General features: G+C 37.7%; 1 protein-coding gene across 1 annotated transcript in view; it reads right to left on the reverse strand.

Annotated features, from left to right (window-relative positions):
• Positions 1 to 344: 344 nt before the first annotated feature.
• Positions 345 to 17425, reverse strand: part of NRK (Nik related kinase) — a 101546-nt gene continuing 84465 nt past the window's right edge. The window contains exons 26-30 of the mRNA XM_026061025.1: positions 16370 to 16470; positions 15670 to 15819; positions 12183 to 12342; positions 2527 to 2666; positions 345 to 1756 (exon numbers count right to left, since the gene is read on the reverse strand). Of these exons, the coding sequence (XP_025916810.1) occupies positions 1673 to 1756; positions 2527 to 2666; positions 12183 to 12342; positions 15670 to 15819; positions 16370 to 16470 (635 nt within the window). The 3' untranslated portion in view covers positions 345 to 1672. The remainder of the gene's footprint in view (positions 1757 to 2526; positions 2667 to 12182; positions 12343 to 15669; positions 15820 to 16369; positions 16471 to 17425) is intronic.

Consider the following 17425-nt stretch of genomic DNA (forward strand, 5'->3'; position numbering starts at 1 on the left):
AGGTGCCACCACGGGGAGTGAAAATGGTGATTAGTCCCCAGTTTGATTCATTCCTTGACTTCTCTGCTGAAGTTATGTACAAGAATACCAGTTCTGGAGCTGATGGTTGCAGTCTGAGCACCTGTCAGTCACAACACATCTCCTAACACTAACTTAACTTGACATACTGTACAAAACAGCTACCACTTCTAACAACTTTAATTTCACCCCTTCTTAGTCAATTTTGAATCATCATCCTTGAGGTAGACGACCAGATATTCCAATACACTTCCCCTGCACCTTTCAGTATCACATATTTCAAGTAAAAAATAACCATTTTCAAACACTGTAGCTAATGATTTCACTTCTGCATACAGTGTCATCCATACTGTATCATGTCTGGAATGAACTCTTTTGTATTGCTTTTTATTTGATGCTTTACATTTTCAAAGCACATCCAAAAATCAGCTAAATGATGATTGCATTAAACCCTACAATTTAATTCTAGAACATTTATATAGTTTTGTGGCCAAGTTACAAGCCCCTGAGAACAGTTTTATGGCAGAAACACTGGCACCAATACCACTGGTGGATGCAGCTTTGTTTAGATGTAATTAGCATAGAAAGCACCTGAAATTATTTATATTTTCTATTTATAATAGATCAACTCTTTGGATATTTTCATAACTATATTAAGAATACATTTGTTAATCTTGATATCCATTTTGGAAAGATTATATTTACACACAAATACATGAAGACTTGATGCTTAAAGAGCAAGAAGGAGGGAAATAAAAAAGGTGCCTGATCCTGTGCCCTTGTACACAAGGGTAGTGCCTTTAAATCAACTCACGTGAGTATGGGTCACTTGTTTGAGTAAAAATTTAAAGGTTCAGGTCCATAAAGCATTTACGCATAAATGATTCTGACAAACTACTATTTAAACTATTTTTACAAATACATTCTACAGTAACTGTGTCTAAAGGCTGAGACATCCAGCCCTGAGAGAAACATGAAGACTGTCCCCTGTATTTTGTAAAATCTACCACATGGGGCACACGTCTAGAGTAGCTGCTTTTACAACTCTGCCATGAAATGCACCCATTCTTCCTAGGACAAGATACAATCCCTCAGTGTCCAAATCTGCGTTAGGCCCCTTAATAAACAGTTGCTCTTTCACTGATTAGAAGACTTGGACAAATGTGTTTTGGTGAAACAGTAACAATTTTGTTAAAATGTACAGCAAGCCAAAACAAATTCAAAATAAAGTAGATTCCAATTTGTCACCCAATACATTTGTATGTTTTATATCTACATAYAGATGTTGCCATCCAAAAAAGAGTCTTCAGTTCAAGCTAACTGTATTACACTGTCTGTGAAAAAAAAAAAAAGGTACACTTTTCATAGTACAGGAGTTTGTTACATTGACTACATTCTTCATTACAGTTGCTCTTTGCTAACACTGTGAATAGAGTCTTGGTTTGCAACATATTTTAGAAAATGAAACTAAAAATGTTTGCAGTAATTTGACAGGAAAATGGAATTCTTTCCAAACTGAAAGAATATGAATTTTGATAAGTTAATAATGTCAGGATTCTTGTAGGTAAAGAGTGCAAATTTGTGTATATTACCTCCAAGCATTTTACACTGCTAGCTAGAGGGAATTTCAAAGCATCCTTCATTTTGATGTGATTTACCAGTTGAATAGTACATTTTGACCGAGAGTCATAAAGTAAATTTGACTGCTGCCTCCTGACTGTACAGATGCAAAGAATACCTTGAAAAAAAAAGAAAAGATAAGCTGTCAGTTTACATTCATGAGAATATTTTTATCAGTATAGGAAATCTAAGAGAACAATACTGTCCCAAATACAATAGTGTATGCATTCCAGTTCAATTTTAATTCCATGAGAAACTTTTTAACAGCAAAACAGTGCTTGTGCTACAACTATGGTATATTCCTTTTTCCTATTTGGAAGGACAGGAGAGCACATTTAAAAAAAATTAAACAGTTTTGGGGCCCAGTTTTCTAAATATAACAGTGGGACTGAACAGGTTTCAGAAAACACTTATCAGGCGCTGCCATGCCATATGCAAGAAATCATACTTGATTATCTATACTCCAGTGCTTGCGATATCTCAACTATTAGAGTGGTTTTTTTCTTGATGGCTGCTCTGAATCGCACATAATTTCAGTAGCCCAGGAGAGGCAGTTTTGTAGTTAGGCGTTACGAGAATACAGTGGCTCACCAGCCCTCTTCAGTACATTTGCTGTGCTGGAGTCTGGCCAGCTCGTGTGAAATCCATGAAGGCTAAATGCAATAGGAGTCATAAAAGAACYGGCTGTAGGAGGACTCTGTCAGAGTGCAGGATATCTACAGTGAGTGGTTTGTGCGTCAGTGACTACATTTGCTTTGGATGGGAAACTTGCACTAAGGTAAGAAATAGGCAATGTAAACACAAAGTTAAAAAAATTAAATAGTCTTAGTTTCTTAGTCAACTATTACTCATTTTTGCTAAATCACCACACTGTAGTGATGTCTGTACCTTGTCATTTCTTTCACATAGAAATTTTAGCTTCTGTGCTTTCTTGTGCATAAATACTCCTTCCAGATTCCCTGTTTCCACAGAACGTAGTTCAATTGCTTTCTCTCCCCAGCCCATGACCTGATTTGACTGAAGATAAGCTAAAAGAAAAAAAGAAAAGAAAAAAAAAAAGGATTTGATAAGTTAAAAAATGCCACCAGTGTATTTGCCCGTTACTATTAGCAAATTAGAATGCAAATGCAACCAGTCATTTGTGGGAGTCCAATATACAGTGGGATTCTCCAAAGCCTGTTTCAAAAAAGAGAATCATGCACAACACATTTGCAAATACATTTTAAATGGCTAAATCTTAGCCTCCAGTACAGAGCTTGCAAAAAAAGAGACTACACAAACGTGATCTAAAGCAGGAGCTGTGGCAGTTTCTCCCTGAAGGTGCTAGCACGACAAGCAGCCTGACCTACGCAGTTACTCTGGCTGTTCTACAGTTTCTGGGATTTAGCAACACTAACAACTGCTTTGCTTTCGAGTTCCTTTTTGAGCGTTTTTGAGTCTAATGACCCCATTGTTCTTACTCCACTATAGAGGATTGAAGGCAGAGAGCAGAGTTCTAGGTAACCAAAGCAAGATTCATTCACTCCACACTATAACACCTTTTCCTCCTCTTTAGTTCACTCAAGAGATTAGAACCTTTCTTTTGGATATTCAGAATTTCAGCCTGTGTGTACTATGGATATGAAAAATGAGTTCTTTAGGGCTGTGGAAGGTAGCTTTGTGTGCTGTAGCTATTTAACAGCTGAAAGACAGATTCTTGTCTCATTTATGTCAAAACACATCTGAAGCAGCTGTGTTAACCTCAGTGAAGGTTTCTGAATTGATGTCAGTATAAATCTGATAACTATATTCTGAATGATTTATATTTTAAACATTTACATAAAGTTTTGGAAACAGCAACCGAATTTCAGTTTCTCAGAGTTATTTTTGACTCTACACATATCTTAACATTGTATATTTTAGAATCACAAAAGGTTGGAAGAGATGCCCTCTGAAGGGCATCTTCTTCCCTCTCAAAGCAGGGCCAAATTAGACAAGGTTGCTCAGGACCTTGTCCAGTCATGTTATAACTGTCTCCAAAGATGGAGATTTCGCCTCCCCTCTTGGTGTCTGCTGCAATGCATCACTACCTTCGTAGTTAAAATGTCTTCCTAGTATCTAATCAGAATTTTCCTTGCTGCAACTTGTGCTCATTTTACCTCTTATCCTTTCATTGAAATATCTCCAAGAAAAGTCTTGACTCCGTCTTATCTATACCGTCCCATTAGGAAGTTGGAGTATGGATTTACTGCTGAGTTCAGGTTTGTCCGATACCTAAATACTTTTGAATCAGACTACAGCATGATTAACTTGGTCTCCTTAGCTGCTGTCTTCCTGTCATTTCTTTTTGGAGATATTACATATATCCAGAGAAGGGACTCCAGCACTAATGGAAGCTTTCTATGTTACTCCCTTCAAATCTGGCAATTAGCTGAGGAATCAGCATAATGATGAAGGAGTTAACACCACAGATTTCAAATTTGGCAGTTTCAAGGAAAGCCCTCTGAAAGCTCTGAAATTAACCTATGTATGGGCTTCCAAAGTGAAAACACGTTATTTTTGCTCTAGATAGTCAATAATGCTTAGAAATGGTTCTTCTTGCTCAACTATAAATTATTTCATTAGTTTGAGAATTCTGGTGCTGTGAAATGATATAGAGGAAATACATGTAGTTGACTGGTTTTTAGCTTCAGTGGACAGTGTCTGCCTGTCCTACATTGTTAATGTGAGCAGTCTGTCCCTTAAAACCTTCCATGTTGATTTGCATTTCGTCTACAGATTTAAGTTTTCACTCCACTTCAGAAGGACAGCAGGTATAGGAAATATGCCTGAGTGACTGTATACTCCTTTAGTCGTTGTTTGGCTTAATATAAATTTGAAATCCTTGCTTTATAATTCTTTTCAGAACAAATATGTGCATTTATACTGTGAAAATTATATCTCCTCAGAAACATGTCTGTTATAGTGACAATATGGAGATTTTAATTCCCCCCAAAGTGTATTAATTTCCACCATATCTGGTTGGTAGACTTTCCTTTCAGTTGTTCTTTGTGCACGCGGAAGACTTGCCTGCTACTAGAACTGAAAGCAAGAAAATTCTTTCTTCTGTATTCCCAGTATCCCACTGCTGATATCTCAGTCATGCAGAAAGAAAACTTCCCATTTGAAAAGCAAAATAGCAGATAGGAACTGAGGAGAAGTGGGAGAAGAGAATGGGGTCTTCTGAAATCAAACACCTGAAATCAGTATTTTTTTTTTTTTTAATCCTTTCTTTATACTTTAGTTCCTAGGCTGTATAACAGATTACCACCACTGTAGGCAGTGAGGAAGATAGTCCTTAAGGTTTCTGAATCACTCCAGCAGTAGCAAGATGAGCACCAAGGTGTCACCCATGCAACATGCAGTTAGTGTCTAATAAAGTAGAAGATGATGAAAAGATACTCAGACATTTGCTTTTTTTTTTTTTTTTTTTTGTAGCAACTGACACCACATTAGCCTTTTCAAACTTAGCTTTTAAACACAACAGACCCACAGGTACACTCAGATACTGGAGGGTGGGAAAGAAAGACAGGTGTGTATAGGTGTGTATATGTAAACAATAGTATGAAAACATTCCATGGCTATGCTGCTGAGTATAGGTCACATAGGTCCTAAAGCAACAAAGACTTAATCCACTCTTAACTCTCTTATCTTTCCCACTACGTGAAATCTGCGCTCTAGTTGCCAATATCCCTGTCTGCATCAGCTGTATCCATGCCTTTGGCAGATTTCAATTTGATAGTATCCTTGCAGCTCTCAGCTTAATCAGGCTCTCTTGCAACCTCTAGGTCATCCAGGATAAAAAGCCCTGGATGACTGGGCAAGCCACTACTGCTATGTTCAGATGAGACTTGATCTCCAAAGCAGTGAACAATGGGAATATAATAACATATGAGGTATCAAGTTCATCCACTTACGTTCTGCTGGCAAGCCAATATACCTGAGAACTTGTCAACTGACAACAGCAAATTTCAGTCAAAGTACAAGTAGCCCAAAAGCTCATTTCTGTAGCARAATCAAAAAGTTCTTTCTCAAATTGTGGCTATGAGATTGCATGCCAAAAAAAGGCCCCATTATATTGTTTGTGGGGTTGTCTAGCTGTAAGGATTTATCAGTACGTGGAAATTAATTTTGAAGATAGCAGGCTGTGAATTCAAAGTTCAGTACTAATCCTTGATTATCTTCCCATGTGAGAGTATTTATTCTGGAATATAAGTGTGCCATGTGGAATTAATTGAAAGCAGATTAGATATTCAGATTAAAGACTTCTTATTCTGGAACAAAAGCTCCTATATCATGAACAATTTAGGAATAGTTATTTTGGATCAACTTTCCACCTCAACAAGCCTTAAATTAAAACATCCTGTGCTTCCAACTGGCAACATTTAAGGGTGTTTGTATTACCCAATGCAGCACTGAATTGGTTTCCAGCAACCCTAGACATAGACAGCTGCTCTGGTCCGTTGGATAGCAGCTTGGCAGAGCAGGCATATACAGCCTGTATAACCTGGACTAATGTGCCAGTGTTGCTTAAAGTTCTGGAGCAAGGTCATCCAGAGGTACCTGAGGCTCCCCTGCATCACCCACATCACAGCCTATCTTAAAAGACCTACAGTTGCACATGAGCATGGTTCTTGTTACACCATTTACACCACCATTACTCCCTGGACATCAAAGCTCATGCACTATGGTTAAAGTTAGTATAGTGAAGTGAGATCAAAATCAGTCCCTTAACATCAGGAAAGCATTAAGAATGCTCTAAAATGGACAAGACCACCTGCTTGGTGTTTCCTGCTAACAGAGCATATTGATATTAAGCTGAGGAGATTCCACATTCAGGGAAGCGACTACTTCAAGGAGAAATGGTTGAGAGACTTAGAAAAGGTGAAAGAAATTACTGAGCCCTTTTGGATCCATTAACTTCCATAAAGTGTCCCTGACACAAGCTAATGATCTCAGAGCCTCACACTAGTAGTATACTCAGTCTGAATGAGACAAGTGCACTTGGTATCGCAGAACCCATGCATTGCTACAGTTTCACTTCCGTTCTTACACTTTCTTTTCTTTTGTAAACTCTTTTCCTTCAAAGATTCCATTTCTGATCTCATGTACTGAATTTGGTTTACCGCCCTAAGTGGTAAATTCCTCATTTACCTCTGCATGACAGCAGAATCAGCTTGTAAAAAAATACCATAAAATCAGGCTTTCCTGATTATCACTATAGAAATAGGGCAGGAAAAGACCTTAACATACCTTCACTTCCAGCCACATCTCTGTGCCACAACAGAGCTATCAGTATCACTTCTGACAGTTGTTTTTATAATGTGACCTTAAAGACCGTGATGGAGACTCCAAACTTTCCTACCCAAGCGATTGCAGATGGACATAAAAGTTTGAAATGAACAAACTGAACATGAATTAAAAGATTCTGACCAGCTTTTGCTGGCATGAGTCATGATATCAAACTTCATTTTACAGCAAAAAAGAGAGTGTACACTACTTTACAGAATTCCCTTTTGGAGAGAGTCAATACCTGCATAGACGCAATTCAACACGGAAAACCTACTGAACTTTGCTTCTGTATACACCTTTGAGAAACTTGCTTTAGGCAAGTGTGCAGCTGGGCATGAACATTAAAAGAAGGACCTTCCTTCTTTGCTTGTAAAAGGTATCAGCTATTAGAGACCATATAGATCTTACAACTGAATACACTTTTCTATGGAATCCTTCTTTGGCCCCTCAGTCAAACTTGCAAACAAGTATCTGAAATCAAGACTCATTGGTTTCCCAATCTTTGGGGAAACCATACCTATTTTTTAGACAAATAAAAGGAAAATGTGCGTATTGAGGGCCAGGAATGAAAATAACTCAGAGATACCTACAGTGTTCTGGGATGTAGCAAAGCTTGTTCCCACTCAAACCCAGTCCCAAATAAGGCGGCAGAGGAGTTAGAAGCTCACTAAAGATGCTGCTGACCACTGATTAGGGACTGATTAGATACTTACAAGTACTTCTGTGTGCTTCCCATACTTCAACACTTCCTGTCCCAAAGGTTAGGCAATTTTGGGAAGGGAAACTGAGGAAGGAGTCAGAAACTTCTCTTGTGCAATTCTGTTAATTAGAACAGTTTTACTGCTATTATTTATGTTACCTGGATAGAAGAGGATACTTTTTTCCTCCCAGCCACAGCTGTGGAGAGCTTTTGCTAAATGAAAGAGGTTAGGGAGTTAAAAATCAAGAAGAAAAAAAAGTAAGGCTGAGTGAAGTCACAAGTGGGCAAATTAAGAAATTGGCCCAAGGAGGCAAGTTTTTTCTGCTGAATGTTTTGTTTAGATTACACTGGACAAAGGGCTAACACATACAATTCCCTAACCACCAAAATAAAACTAGGAATAAATAAATTTACAACTATGAGTCTTTTAATTTTTTTTCAAATGTATAAGTTTCTGTGCATCTATTTTTCAAAGTTTCTCTGCTCCCAGTTGTTGCTCACTCATCTGTAACTATGAGTATAACTAATAACCCAACCCAGAAATGTATGAGAGGCTGCTTGTTTACATGCTTTTTGCTGGTTACTGGTGAAAAACTGCACAGGAAATCTGAACAGTAAGAATCATGTGGACAAAAGCAGGTATTTTCTGTGCAAAGCTGGACAGCAATTATTTCAAGAACTGCTAAAGTATGTTGATAGAGTACTGATAAAGTAATACAACCAGCTTTTGGTAATATTATCTTGCTTCTCCACATAACATCCTTTTGGCTTCCAACATGAACACTACAAAGGATATCCAGTTTTGTGCTAACCCTCCAAGAAGATATAATTCATTACTCATATGCAAATAATTCATTACTCATAAGAAAGGGCAAAAGTGCTCTCAAATCTTATTAACTTGATGTTTCCTAAATCCTTTTTTAATCTTGTTTTATAGAAAGAAAATGTTATAGCTTTATTTGTATTTAGCCCTATGTGAAATATCTTCCAGATTAAACATAGACAGAGTAGCTCTACAATTTTAATTTCCCACTGGATTTGAGCTTCCTCACTCCAATATCTTATTAACAGATCGGTCACAGAGGTCCCAACTTAAAGACTATGAGAGGCAGCTATATTTAGTTTCCCTGTCCTAATTCCATCAATTACAACTATTTTTTTTTTATTTTCCGTAGTCACTCAAGATATTCTCACCAACTACAGAAGTTTTAATTCAAAATAATTATTCAAAGAAAATAAGAACTGAGCAAAGGATGGCTAGATAGAACCCCAAGGCTAAGACAATACCCTTTTATCTCTGAAACACATGGTCAAAACTTTGAAATAAGCTCATACAGACTGATGTCAAACCTGCTAAAGTCTGGAAATTCCAAGAGACCAGTATCTTATGTGAAACTTGCAAGTTCACCCTAAGTTTGGCCATGCAAATAGCATGGTTAGTCAAACTTCTCTTATAATAGTTACTGTTTTTGTCTGGAGCCAAAAATTTCAAAGGAGCAAGAAAACGAACAAGAACTGGTGGGAAACAATTACTAAAAAAATAGTTAACAGAACTCTTTGTTTAAAATTTGAATCAAGTTTCGAGTAATGGGTTGAGTCAATTTGGAATCACATTTTAGCTAAGAACAATCAGAAGTGAAATAAATCTTGTACCATATCAAAAGACCTTACTCAAATGTGTTCAGTTGACAATTTCTGTTCCAAAGAAATCTAGTTCTGAGATACCAAAAGCGCTGCAGCAGCAGCAATGCGAGAGCTCTCAAGTTAACATACTGGAATATTTCAAAGGATAAGTGAGAAGGGTGGTTTGGAAACTGCCTCCCTTCAGCTGTGGAATGTACAGAAGTATAAATAATGAAAGAGAGACAGAGGGATAGAGACAGACCCCTTTCCTTCCAGAGGACACACGGGGATGTTCCACAAGGAGCTAGCTGTTCACTCAGCTCTCCTAACCTTTGCCACCTGAGTAGATGCTTCATTATGCTTGTCTTAGCTACCTGTCTCAGGATGGGATGACTTCCTAGCTGGTGGTACCCATTTGTCTAGACTGACCAGAGAGAAAAGTTAAACAGCTAGCACAGACTGGACTCCTAACTTCTATATTGTAAAATTCAGCAGACAGGATACCATCCTCAGAAGTGTCGTCTCTGTCCTGTTCCTATTTGTTCCACTGCTCTAAAATACCGTAACAAAAGTGATCAGGTCATTTCTCCATGCAAATGATTGTCATAGATCGTATACCAAAGAACAGGAGGAATGGCTGTGTGAGCATGAGGAAAGAGAATGTCCAAATGGCATTCCTGCTATTAAGATGTAATCAACCTTGTGAAATTGAGAGTGTCACACCTAGCCAGATGTGTACAGAAGAACTTTTAAATTAGAGTAATTAACTGGCATAGAGGATCACATACTCAGCTGGTCCCAACTGGTGAAGCTTTATTCACTTCAATGCTAGCTGGGTATGTACAAGAAAAATTTTAGTGAAGTTAAGGCAGTGTGAATTCCAGGCCACAGGAATGCTTTACAAACCTACCTCACATTTCTCTGGGTTTGATGATTCAGTACTTTCAGCAATGCAGAAAAAAGGACTTAAGCTCTCTTTGGCCCACTTCTGAGGCATTCCTGCAAACTCCAGATTAAGTGAAGAAGCTCCGAGGGCAACCAGTGCCCAGTGTCACAAACTGCTAATTTCCAAAAAGGAGACATAAATCTAAGCAACCCTTCTTGCCATATTGTCCTTTCTAAAGCAGGATCTAACAAAGCCCTTTTTTCCATTCCTTTTTTCCATCCATCTTTGGAGCACGCTGACTTACTAAATACGAGGCACTCTTTAGGACATAGCAGATAGTAAGAATAATACAACTGGAAAACCCTGTAATAGTTACAAATAATATCCATGCTTTAAAAATTATTAAACATGAAATTAGGGTTAATTTCTGGCAGGACAGTAATATAAAGGCAGCTTTAAAATTCTGTTACTTCCCAAGGCAGGAAAAAGGACACAAAATCGATGAAGTATATGTGGGAAAACAAAAGAGTTAAAATACTTATGAAAATCATGTATCATATATACACATTGTAAGGTGGGTAAGACATTACAGTTAAAAAAAAATCTTCATATTATGTAAGCTTGCTATTTTTTGTAATGCCTAAGGAAGGTACTTCCCATAATGACATGCTTCTTGAAAGCTTCTGCCTCCTTCAGATAACATTTTCCAATACAGCTTCCAATTACACTCAGTACTTCTCATTAGAACTTTTCTTTTTCTGACCTTGCTGGGTAATTGCTCTTTGATCATTATTTCTTAATGGTGCTTCTAACATTAATTCAGAGGTGATGTAAAATTTCAACATATCAAAGACCATTCAATATTGGAATATGAAAAATGGAGAACTGACTTGATATATTTTAATTATGCCTTGCAGCTCTGGATATGAGCTGAAAAGTGGAGTGGAGATTATTTATTAGGGAAAAAGAAACACTAGATAGCTAGCTTATAAACTTATACAAAAGTGAACTGATTCTTAAAACTGAAGCAGTTTTGATGCTCGATTTTATTCTGACAGTACAAAAAAAACTAAGTTCCCTTGTAGGAATCTGCATCTCAGAGGTGGGCTATTTGCCCTCAGTACTGTTGACAATCCTCCAGAAATGATGGACCTTGTATTTACTCTGGTGTTATTCTACTGATTTTAATGGAGTTTCCCTAGAAGTTACCTAGTTTCCTAGAAGTAGAAATGGAAAGAAAAAGGTGAACATGCCCGATTCTTCACTGTGGTCTCCAGTTGCTCTCACATTCATAATATGCTTTTGCACAATCTGAGTATCATGGGCTTTTTTTTGTTTGTATGTTTGTTTTAAGATGCAGATGAATAGGAGCAAGCTGAAATAGAAATTAAAGGCACCAAATAATAAAAGCAAAAATCTGCCTGGGATGTTCTTGTTTTTCCCCAAGGTGAAGCAAACAGCTGTCCTGGCTATCGTACAGTCCGACTGTCCTTCCTACAAAGCCAGCCAGAAGCTTGGAGAGACTGAGAGCCTATCACAAAAACCCCAGACCAGCAGCACTCTGAATTCAGGGTGGTAAAATTAAGGGGCCATTTGGCGGTGGTTATAGACCTCTTCAGTGAGCCCTCTAAAGTTATGAATTTCTACATAAAATGCTATGGGCTATGAACAATCCAAGCAGGAAACAAGAGCACCTTTTTCTCTCTGTAATTCATTTAAATGACAGAAGTAAAAACTGGTGGTAGGCTGCATCCTCAGTGAAGTTTGGCTGGATAGTAAACGCATGATGTGTGAGTGTGTGATATGAATATAAATTCTGCGGTACAAATGTGAAGACCCTTTTACAATCATTGGCTGTCTTAACACAAACATACATTAATCTGTTTACTCTTTAGACATCTGCTTTGCTCCGAAGTTGCTTAGTGTGCCATACAAGAACTTTCAAATGGATACAAACCTAATAAAGAAGTCAGGTTTCATACAGCAGAATCTTACACTTAATAAAGCGCTATTTTTCATACATACCTACAGATGCTGGCATTTCTCCCCACTGTAAAACAGTTTCCTTTGTGAAATGCCCATATATATCAATGTAGATGCCTTCGTCTTCGTAGGTAAGTAAAAGTTCCATTCCACTGGTATTCGGGAGGATGATAATGGCATGTGGGCGAATAGTCCCCTGGATCTGGAATCATATTTTACTAAGATTTATATCAGAAAATGGACTGCAATTTTAGTGACTATATCAATCTAACTAGGCTTGGCAGAGCAATAAAAAGAACTGGCTCGCAGCTCAGGGAAAGTGAAAGAAGTGTTTTCAGAAAGGCTGAATATTTTGCTAGCTAGCAAAAATGGTCTAGACATGGGCCTCCTCCCCCTCCTCACCCCCTTAGATATTACAGAAGATTTACAAATAAGTCAATGTTCAATATTTCACTTTATATTTACCAGTATTACTTGGGTTCAAGAAGCCAAGGAGCCACTGAGAAACGGTAAGATTTACTGACTCATTCACAAAACACTAGCATTATATAAATAGAGAGAAGGAAGGTGAATAGAATTTGAATTCAAAATTATTTCAGGAGAAGATGGAGGAAGGACAAAAACTTGCACATACCAGAAAAATCAGTGCTTTCACTTTCCATGATATTTTTTTAGCCCCACTCATGAGCTAAAACCTGTAAGCTTAACAGTACTTACAGCAGGTTAAAAAGTTACCTGGACCTTTCAAACACAAGCCACTCTACTATGCCCCTCCCTCCCACATACATTATTCACTAATAACAGTGGCTTTTTAAATGTTGTTCAGTATACATTTTCTGCATGCCACAGGATTAGTTCATTTCACTTATACAAATTATCTTAACAGCTGTTCAGTGCACTAGAATCTCTCCCAGAAGCCAACACGTCCCAGGTGAAAAAAAATAAAAATGCACATATACAACTATCAAGGTAGGGGTTTATGAAAACATTTTTGAAAGAAAAAGAGGAGAGCCTTAAAATCAATAACAAAGCATTTCCTTTTTCAAAGCACTACTCAAACCAGGATGTTAATTAAATAGTAAATTAAACCACTGCAATTAATATTTCTATAGGAAGCACACAACTGGAGTTTCTACATCATTTTCACAAGCCAGCAACACACAGATCTTTTTTCTTCAAGCACATACATTTACGCATGCCGTAACGGCACAACGAACAGTAAAGAAGCACTGAAGCTGTACTTGCCAAACTGAATATACTCTGGCCAACCACTTGACTCCGTGCCTCCGCAACAACTATCCGTAACACTAGAACGGGTATCCAGAGTCGCAGAGCAATTTTAATGCGTTGCCTTGGTACTCGCATGAGCGATCGAAGCAGGTAAGAGATGGAGAAAGAGGTGGGGAACGAGGAAAAGAGGGTACCAGAAAGCAAAAGTATCTAAAGTCAGCCTGTTAAAGTCTGGTCTGTTGCCACTACAAAGCTCCTTGAGAGAATTATCCAGTCTATCTGATGCTCTTTAAAGTAACAAAATACCAAAAAAGATACAGCCACTGTAGCAGCAGATTTATTTCGGGTCTAAGACTCTTAAGGGAAAATGTATTTTTAGTACATGCTAACTTTTGGTGGAAAAGCACACACAAATGGAGTCATGGTCCTCTTAAAGGTGCCCCGCATATTCAGGACATTCACCTGGGGAATATCTCTCATCATGTACATAATTATATTTGAAGCCTGTTGAAAAACTAAAAGTGCTAAGAAGGTTCACTTTTTTCTTTACCTTTCATATCTTGGGCAATTATGCTAATGATCTTTTTGACAAGCCATTATTCACCTTGCCTAGCAACCAACTTCCAGGCAGGGCATGCAGGCATCATGGTTAGATTGACAAAGTGATGTCAATTTTCAACAGCTGCAGAGTTAACACTGCTACTAATTGTTGGATCAAATATACCATTTAACAACAGAAATAKAAAGCTTCTTTAAAAAACAGCTTTTAGCAAGTGATTCAACACATTGTTCTGAATATCTAGAAAAGTTATTTTTAATTAAAAGAAGTTTGTAAGCTTAACAACCATCCTCAAAAATTGTATCTATTAGAAATACAGTTTTGACAGCATTTGAAGGCTGTCACTTCAGGGTAGCGGGGTGATCAAGCGGCTTGCTAAGGAGGAGGCATGGGTTTTCATTTGGTTGGAAAACACAGGGCTGAGTGCGGATTACAAACAAAAAAATGAGTTCAAGGCACAGGCTGCAACATGCCGATCTGGGATCTTCAAAATTCCCTTTGGGTCACATTGCCTTAGGATCTAGTGAGGCAATGGCACTCAGATTAGCTAACCCTTTGCCAGTACAGAGCACTGTTGACTTCAGGGAGGTTTTCGTGTGAGCAGAGAAGTCCCCCTGCAGGGAGCCTCCTGCCAGACTGGAGCAATGGGCACCCGTCAGTGTTTTGAACCTAACTCCTCAAGTTTCTGTTGGTTTTGGAACCCACAAATTTGAAAAGAACTATCTGCAGCTAAAAAGYAAACAAACAAAAAGATTAAAACCAGAGCACAAACTTTATACTGGGCAGCCCCATGCCTGTCATTCATGTCTGTAGAGGAATTACTTTGCTGTTAGCTGAGTTTAAACAGGTTTATAGTGGTCACCATCATTCCAGCAAACAGGTACACAATGCAATATGTACAAATCAAACCGAAATGAACATCTTCGTGCCAACTTCTGCTTGAAAATCTAATCAGAAARTCCCAAGGAAAGTGTAGAAATTCTTTTGAATTTCAGGACTGGTTTTGTGGGCAACTGAGCAGTAAGATCAGCAAATTTATTTAGTCTGGAAATTGCGATTCTGCAAAGTCATGACTGAAATGCAAATCACAGGTTGGACACTGAGCTTGGATCTGTAATCATGTAAAACGAATGTAATTGTGCTCCAAGGTGAATAAATTGGGATTATTCAGGGGAGCACATGTATACACATGCCAATATATAGGACTGAGATGCAAATATTTTGGTGGAACATTATTTATATTTGGGCTTGGCTTCTCTAGCTACAGGTACTCATGAGTGCAAAGGTAACTTTTCTGTAACAGTCTTTGCAACTTTTGCAACAGTCTTTGAAATCTGGGCCAAATTTCAGCTCAATTCAGTGCTATCTTAATCAACTTGTTATCAACATTCAAAAGCACAYTGGTAGACTGTAAAAGTCACCTAAATTCATGTAGATATTTTTGTGACTTTTAACACTTTACAGAAGCCCTAAATTTCCAGGATAAATCAATTAAACATAATACTGTCCATACAACAGGCTTTCTGACAAATCACAAAATTGATATGCTGAATATGAGAAAAGAAAGGTTTTTAACAGAAGTTCATTGTTATAAAATCCATGTGAAAAGTAGTTTTCTATTAGCTGGCAAAAATTATTCTCCTACCCTGTGTTTTGAAAAGTAACATAGCACTTTACCCAATCATCATCAACATACAGCCCAACAAACATGTGTTTACTTATTTTTTTGGAATATCTTACGTGTGTTGGAAGGTACAGGTCATACACAGATCCAGAATCCACATCAATAGCATGAAAGCCTACTAGTGAGCCATATATCACTTTTAATCTTTGTCCATTTTCAACTGTCAGGTCAACTGACAGTGGCTTGTGATGAAGTGATGTAAAGGACTGGAAAAAGAAAAATCAGACTCTATGTAACACAATAAAGCTGTTGGTTTTCAGATCAACATATATGATCTTTCTTAAGAATTTTCAGCACTCAAACATTAGACAGCTATTTTTGTTACAGTCGTTATGTTGCATTAAAGGAGTAAGTACCCATCAYCCATTTAGCTTCAAAGAAAATCGGATAATTCACTTGTGTTTTGAAAAAAATCCAGATTCTAGAAATGGACTAGGCAAAAATCAGGCTAAATACTATTCATGTTAAATTTCTCCCTCTTTTGAGGGAAACCAGCATCAACTTTGTGAATTCAAACATGCATTTTGGCACTGCACTGAAACAAGTTGTTTACATCCCACAGAAACATGACTGACAGTTTTATGCCTTTCATCTCTGATGCATGTCAAATCAGCTACATTCTCTTTTAAAGAGTATTCATTTTATATTTAGCTAGAAATAAATGTTATGCAAAGCAACAAAAAGCAAAAGCAAAGAGTAGATGATAAAACAGTGAGGGACAGTGCTACATCTGAACCAAAGTGAAGTTTCACTTACCTTAAAAGCCATGAATTTGTGATAAGGCTTTGGAGCCCAAGCATAAACTTCCACTGAGTTTTTCAAAGCAATTACAAGGAATTTAATTCGCTCATATTTTACTGTAATACAAGAAGAACAATTTCTTAGGTAGCAGATGGACACTTAAATCAAAAACTAACTTAATCACATGGAATAACTTCACAGGTTTATTTGTAGAGAAAGAAACTATCCAGTAAGGGAGACTACTGGATTCTGGATGTTAATGTTTAATATCACCAGTGATATTACCTTGAGTGCAAACCTATAGTTAAATTGCTGTCAGTAAACCCAAATGACTGTTAACAACATTTATATATTGCTTTTCATATATATATGTGTGTGTGTGTGTTTGTGTGTGTGTTTTTCTTGTAATAAAGCCTTGTCAGGAAAAAAGGCTTGACCCTGCAGAAAAGCCAAGCTACTTCAAATTAAATGTGAACCCATACCAACATTGCTCCTTGTGAATATGCTACGGTATCTTCCAAGCTACTCTTGGAGGAATGGTGGTTTGCTGAATGACTCTGTTATACTCTGCAGGCTGAATTTTCATTTCACTGCTCATGTGTGGGGTTAAATCTCCATGTGCTAGGGTGGGCAAAGGACTCCCCTGTTTTTTAGATGAGTAAGCATTTAAGAGATGAACAATTTCTCCAAGTTGATTAGGCTTATGTTGGGCCCATCGAGAATAAATGCAAAATTGTGTATTGAAAAATTAAGGCTTCTTTGTACATTTTGTTTTAATTCTGCCAGAGGCAAGCATTTGCTTTGGAAACTGACTGATAAGGCAGAGCATCCTGATGCAGTCTCCCCTCATTTTACATTCAGTGTTTGCTTGACAGGAAGTTTTAAAAGATGCAGGTGTTATACAACTGAGTTAAGGTTTGTTTTCTGTGGGAGGCAGGCTTGCTCAGCCCTTGCCACTTACAACAGGAGCATTTCATACTTCCCAAACACATACCAGAAGCCCATGAAGAGTAGATAAGGACGGACACTGATCAGGAAAATTTAACATAGGCTGAGAAAGGCTAAACAACA

Source organism: Apteryx rowi, unplaced genomic scaffold, assembly GCF_003343035.1.
Source record: "Apteryx rowi isolate R43461 unplaced genomic scaffold, aptRow1 scaffold_174, whole genome shotgun sequence".
NCBI classification, from domain to species: Eukaryota; Metazoa; Chordata; class Aves; order Apterygiformes; family Apterygidae; genus Apteryx; species Apteryx rowi.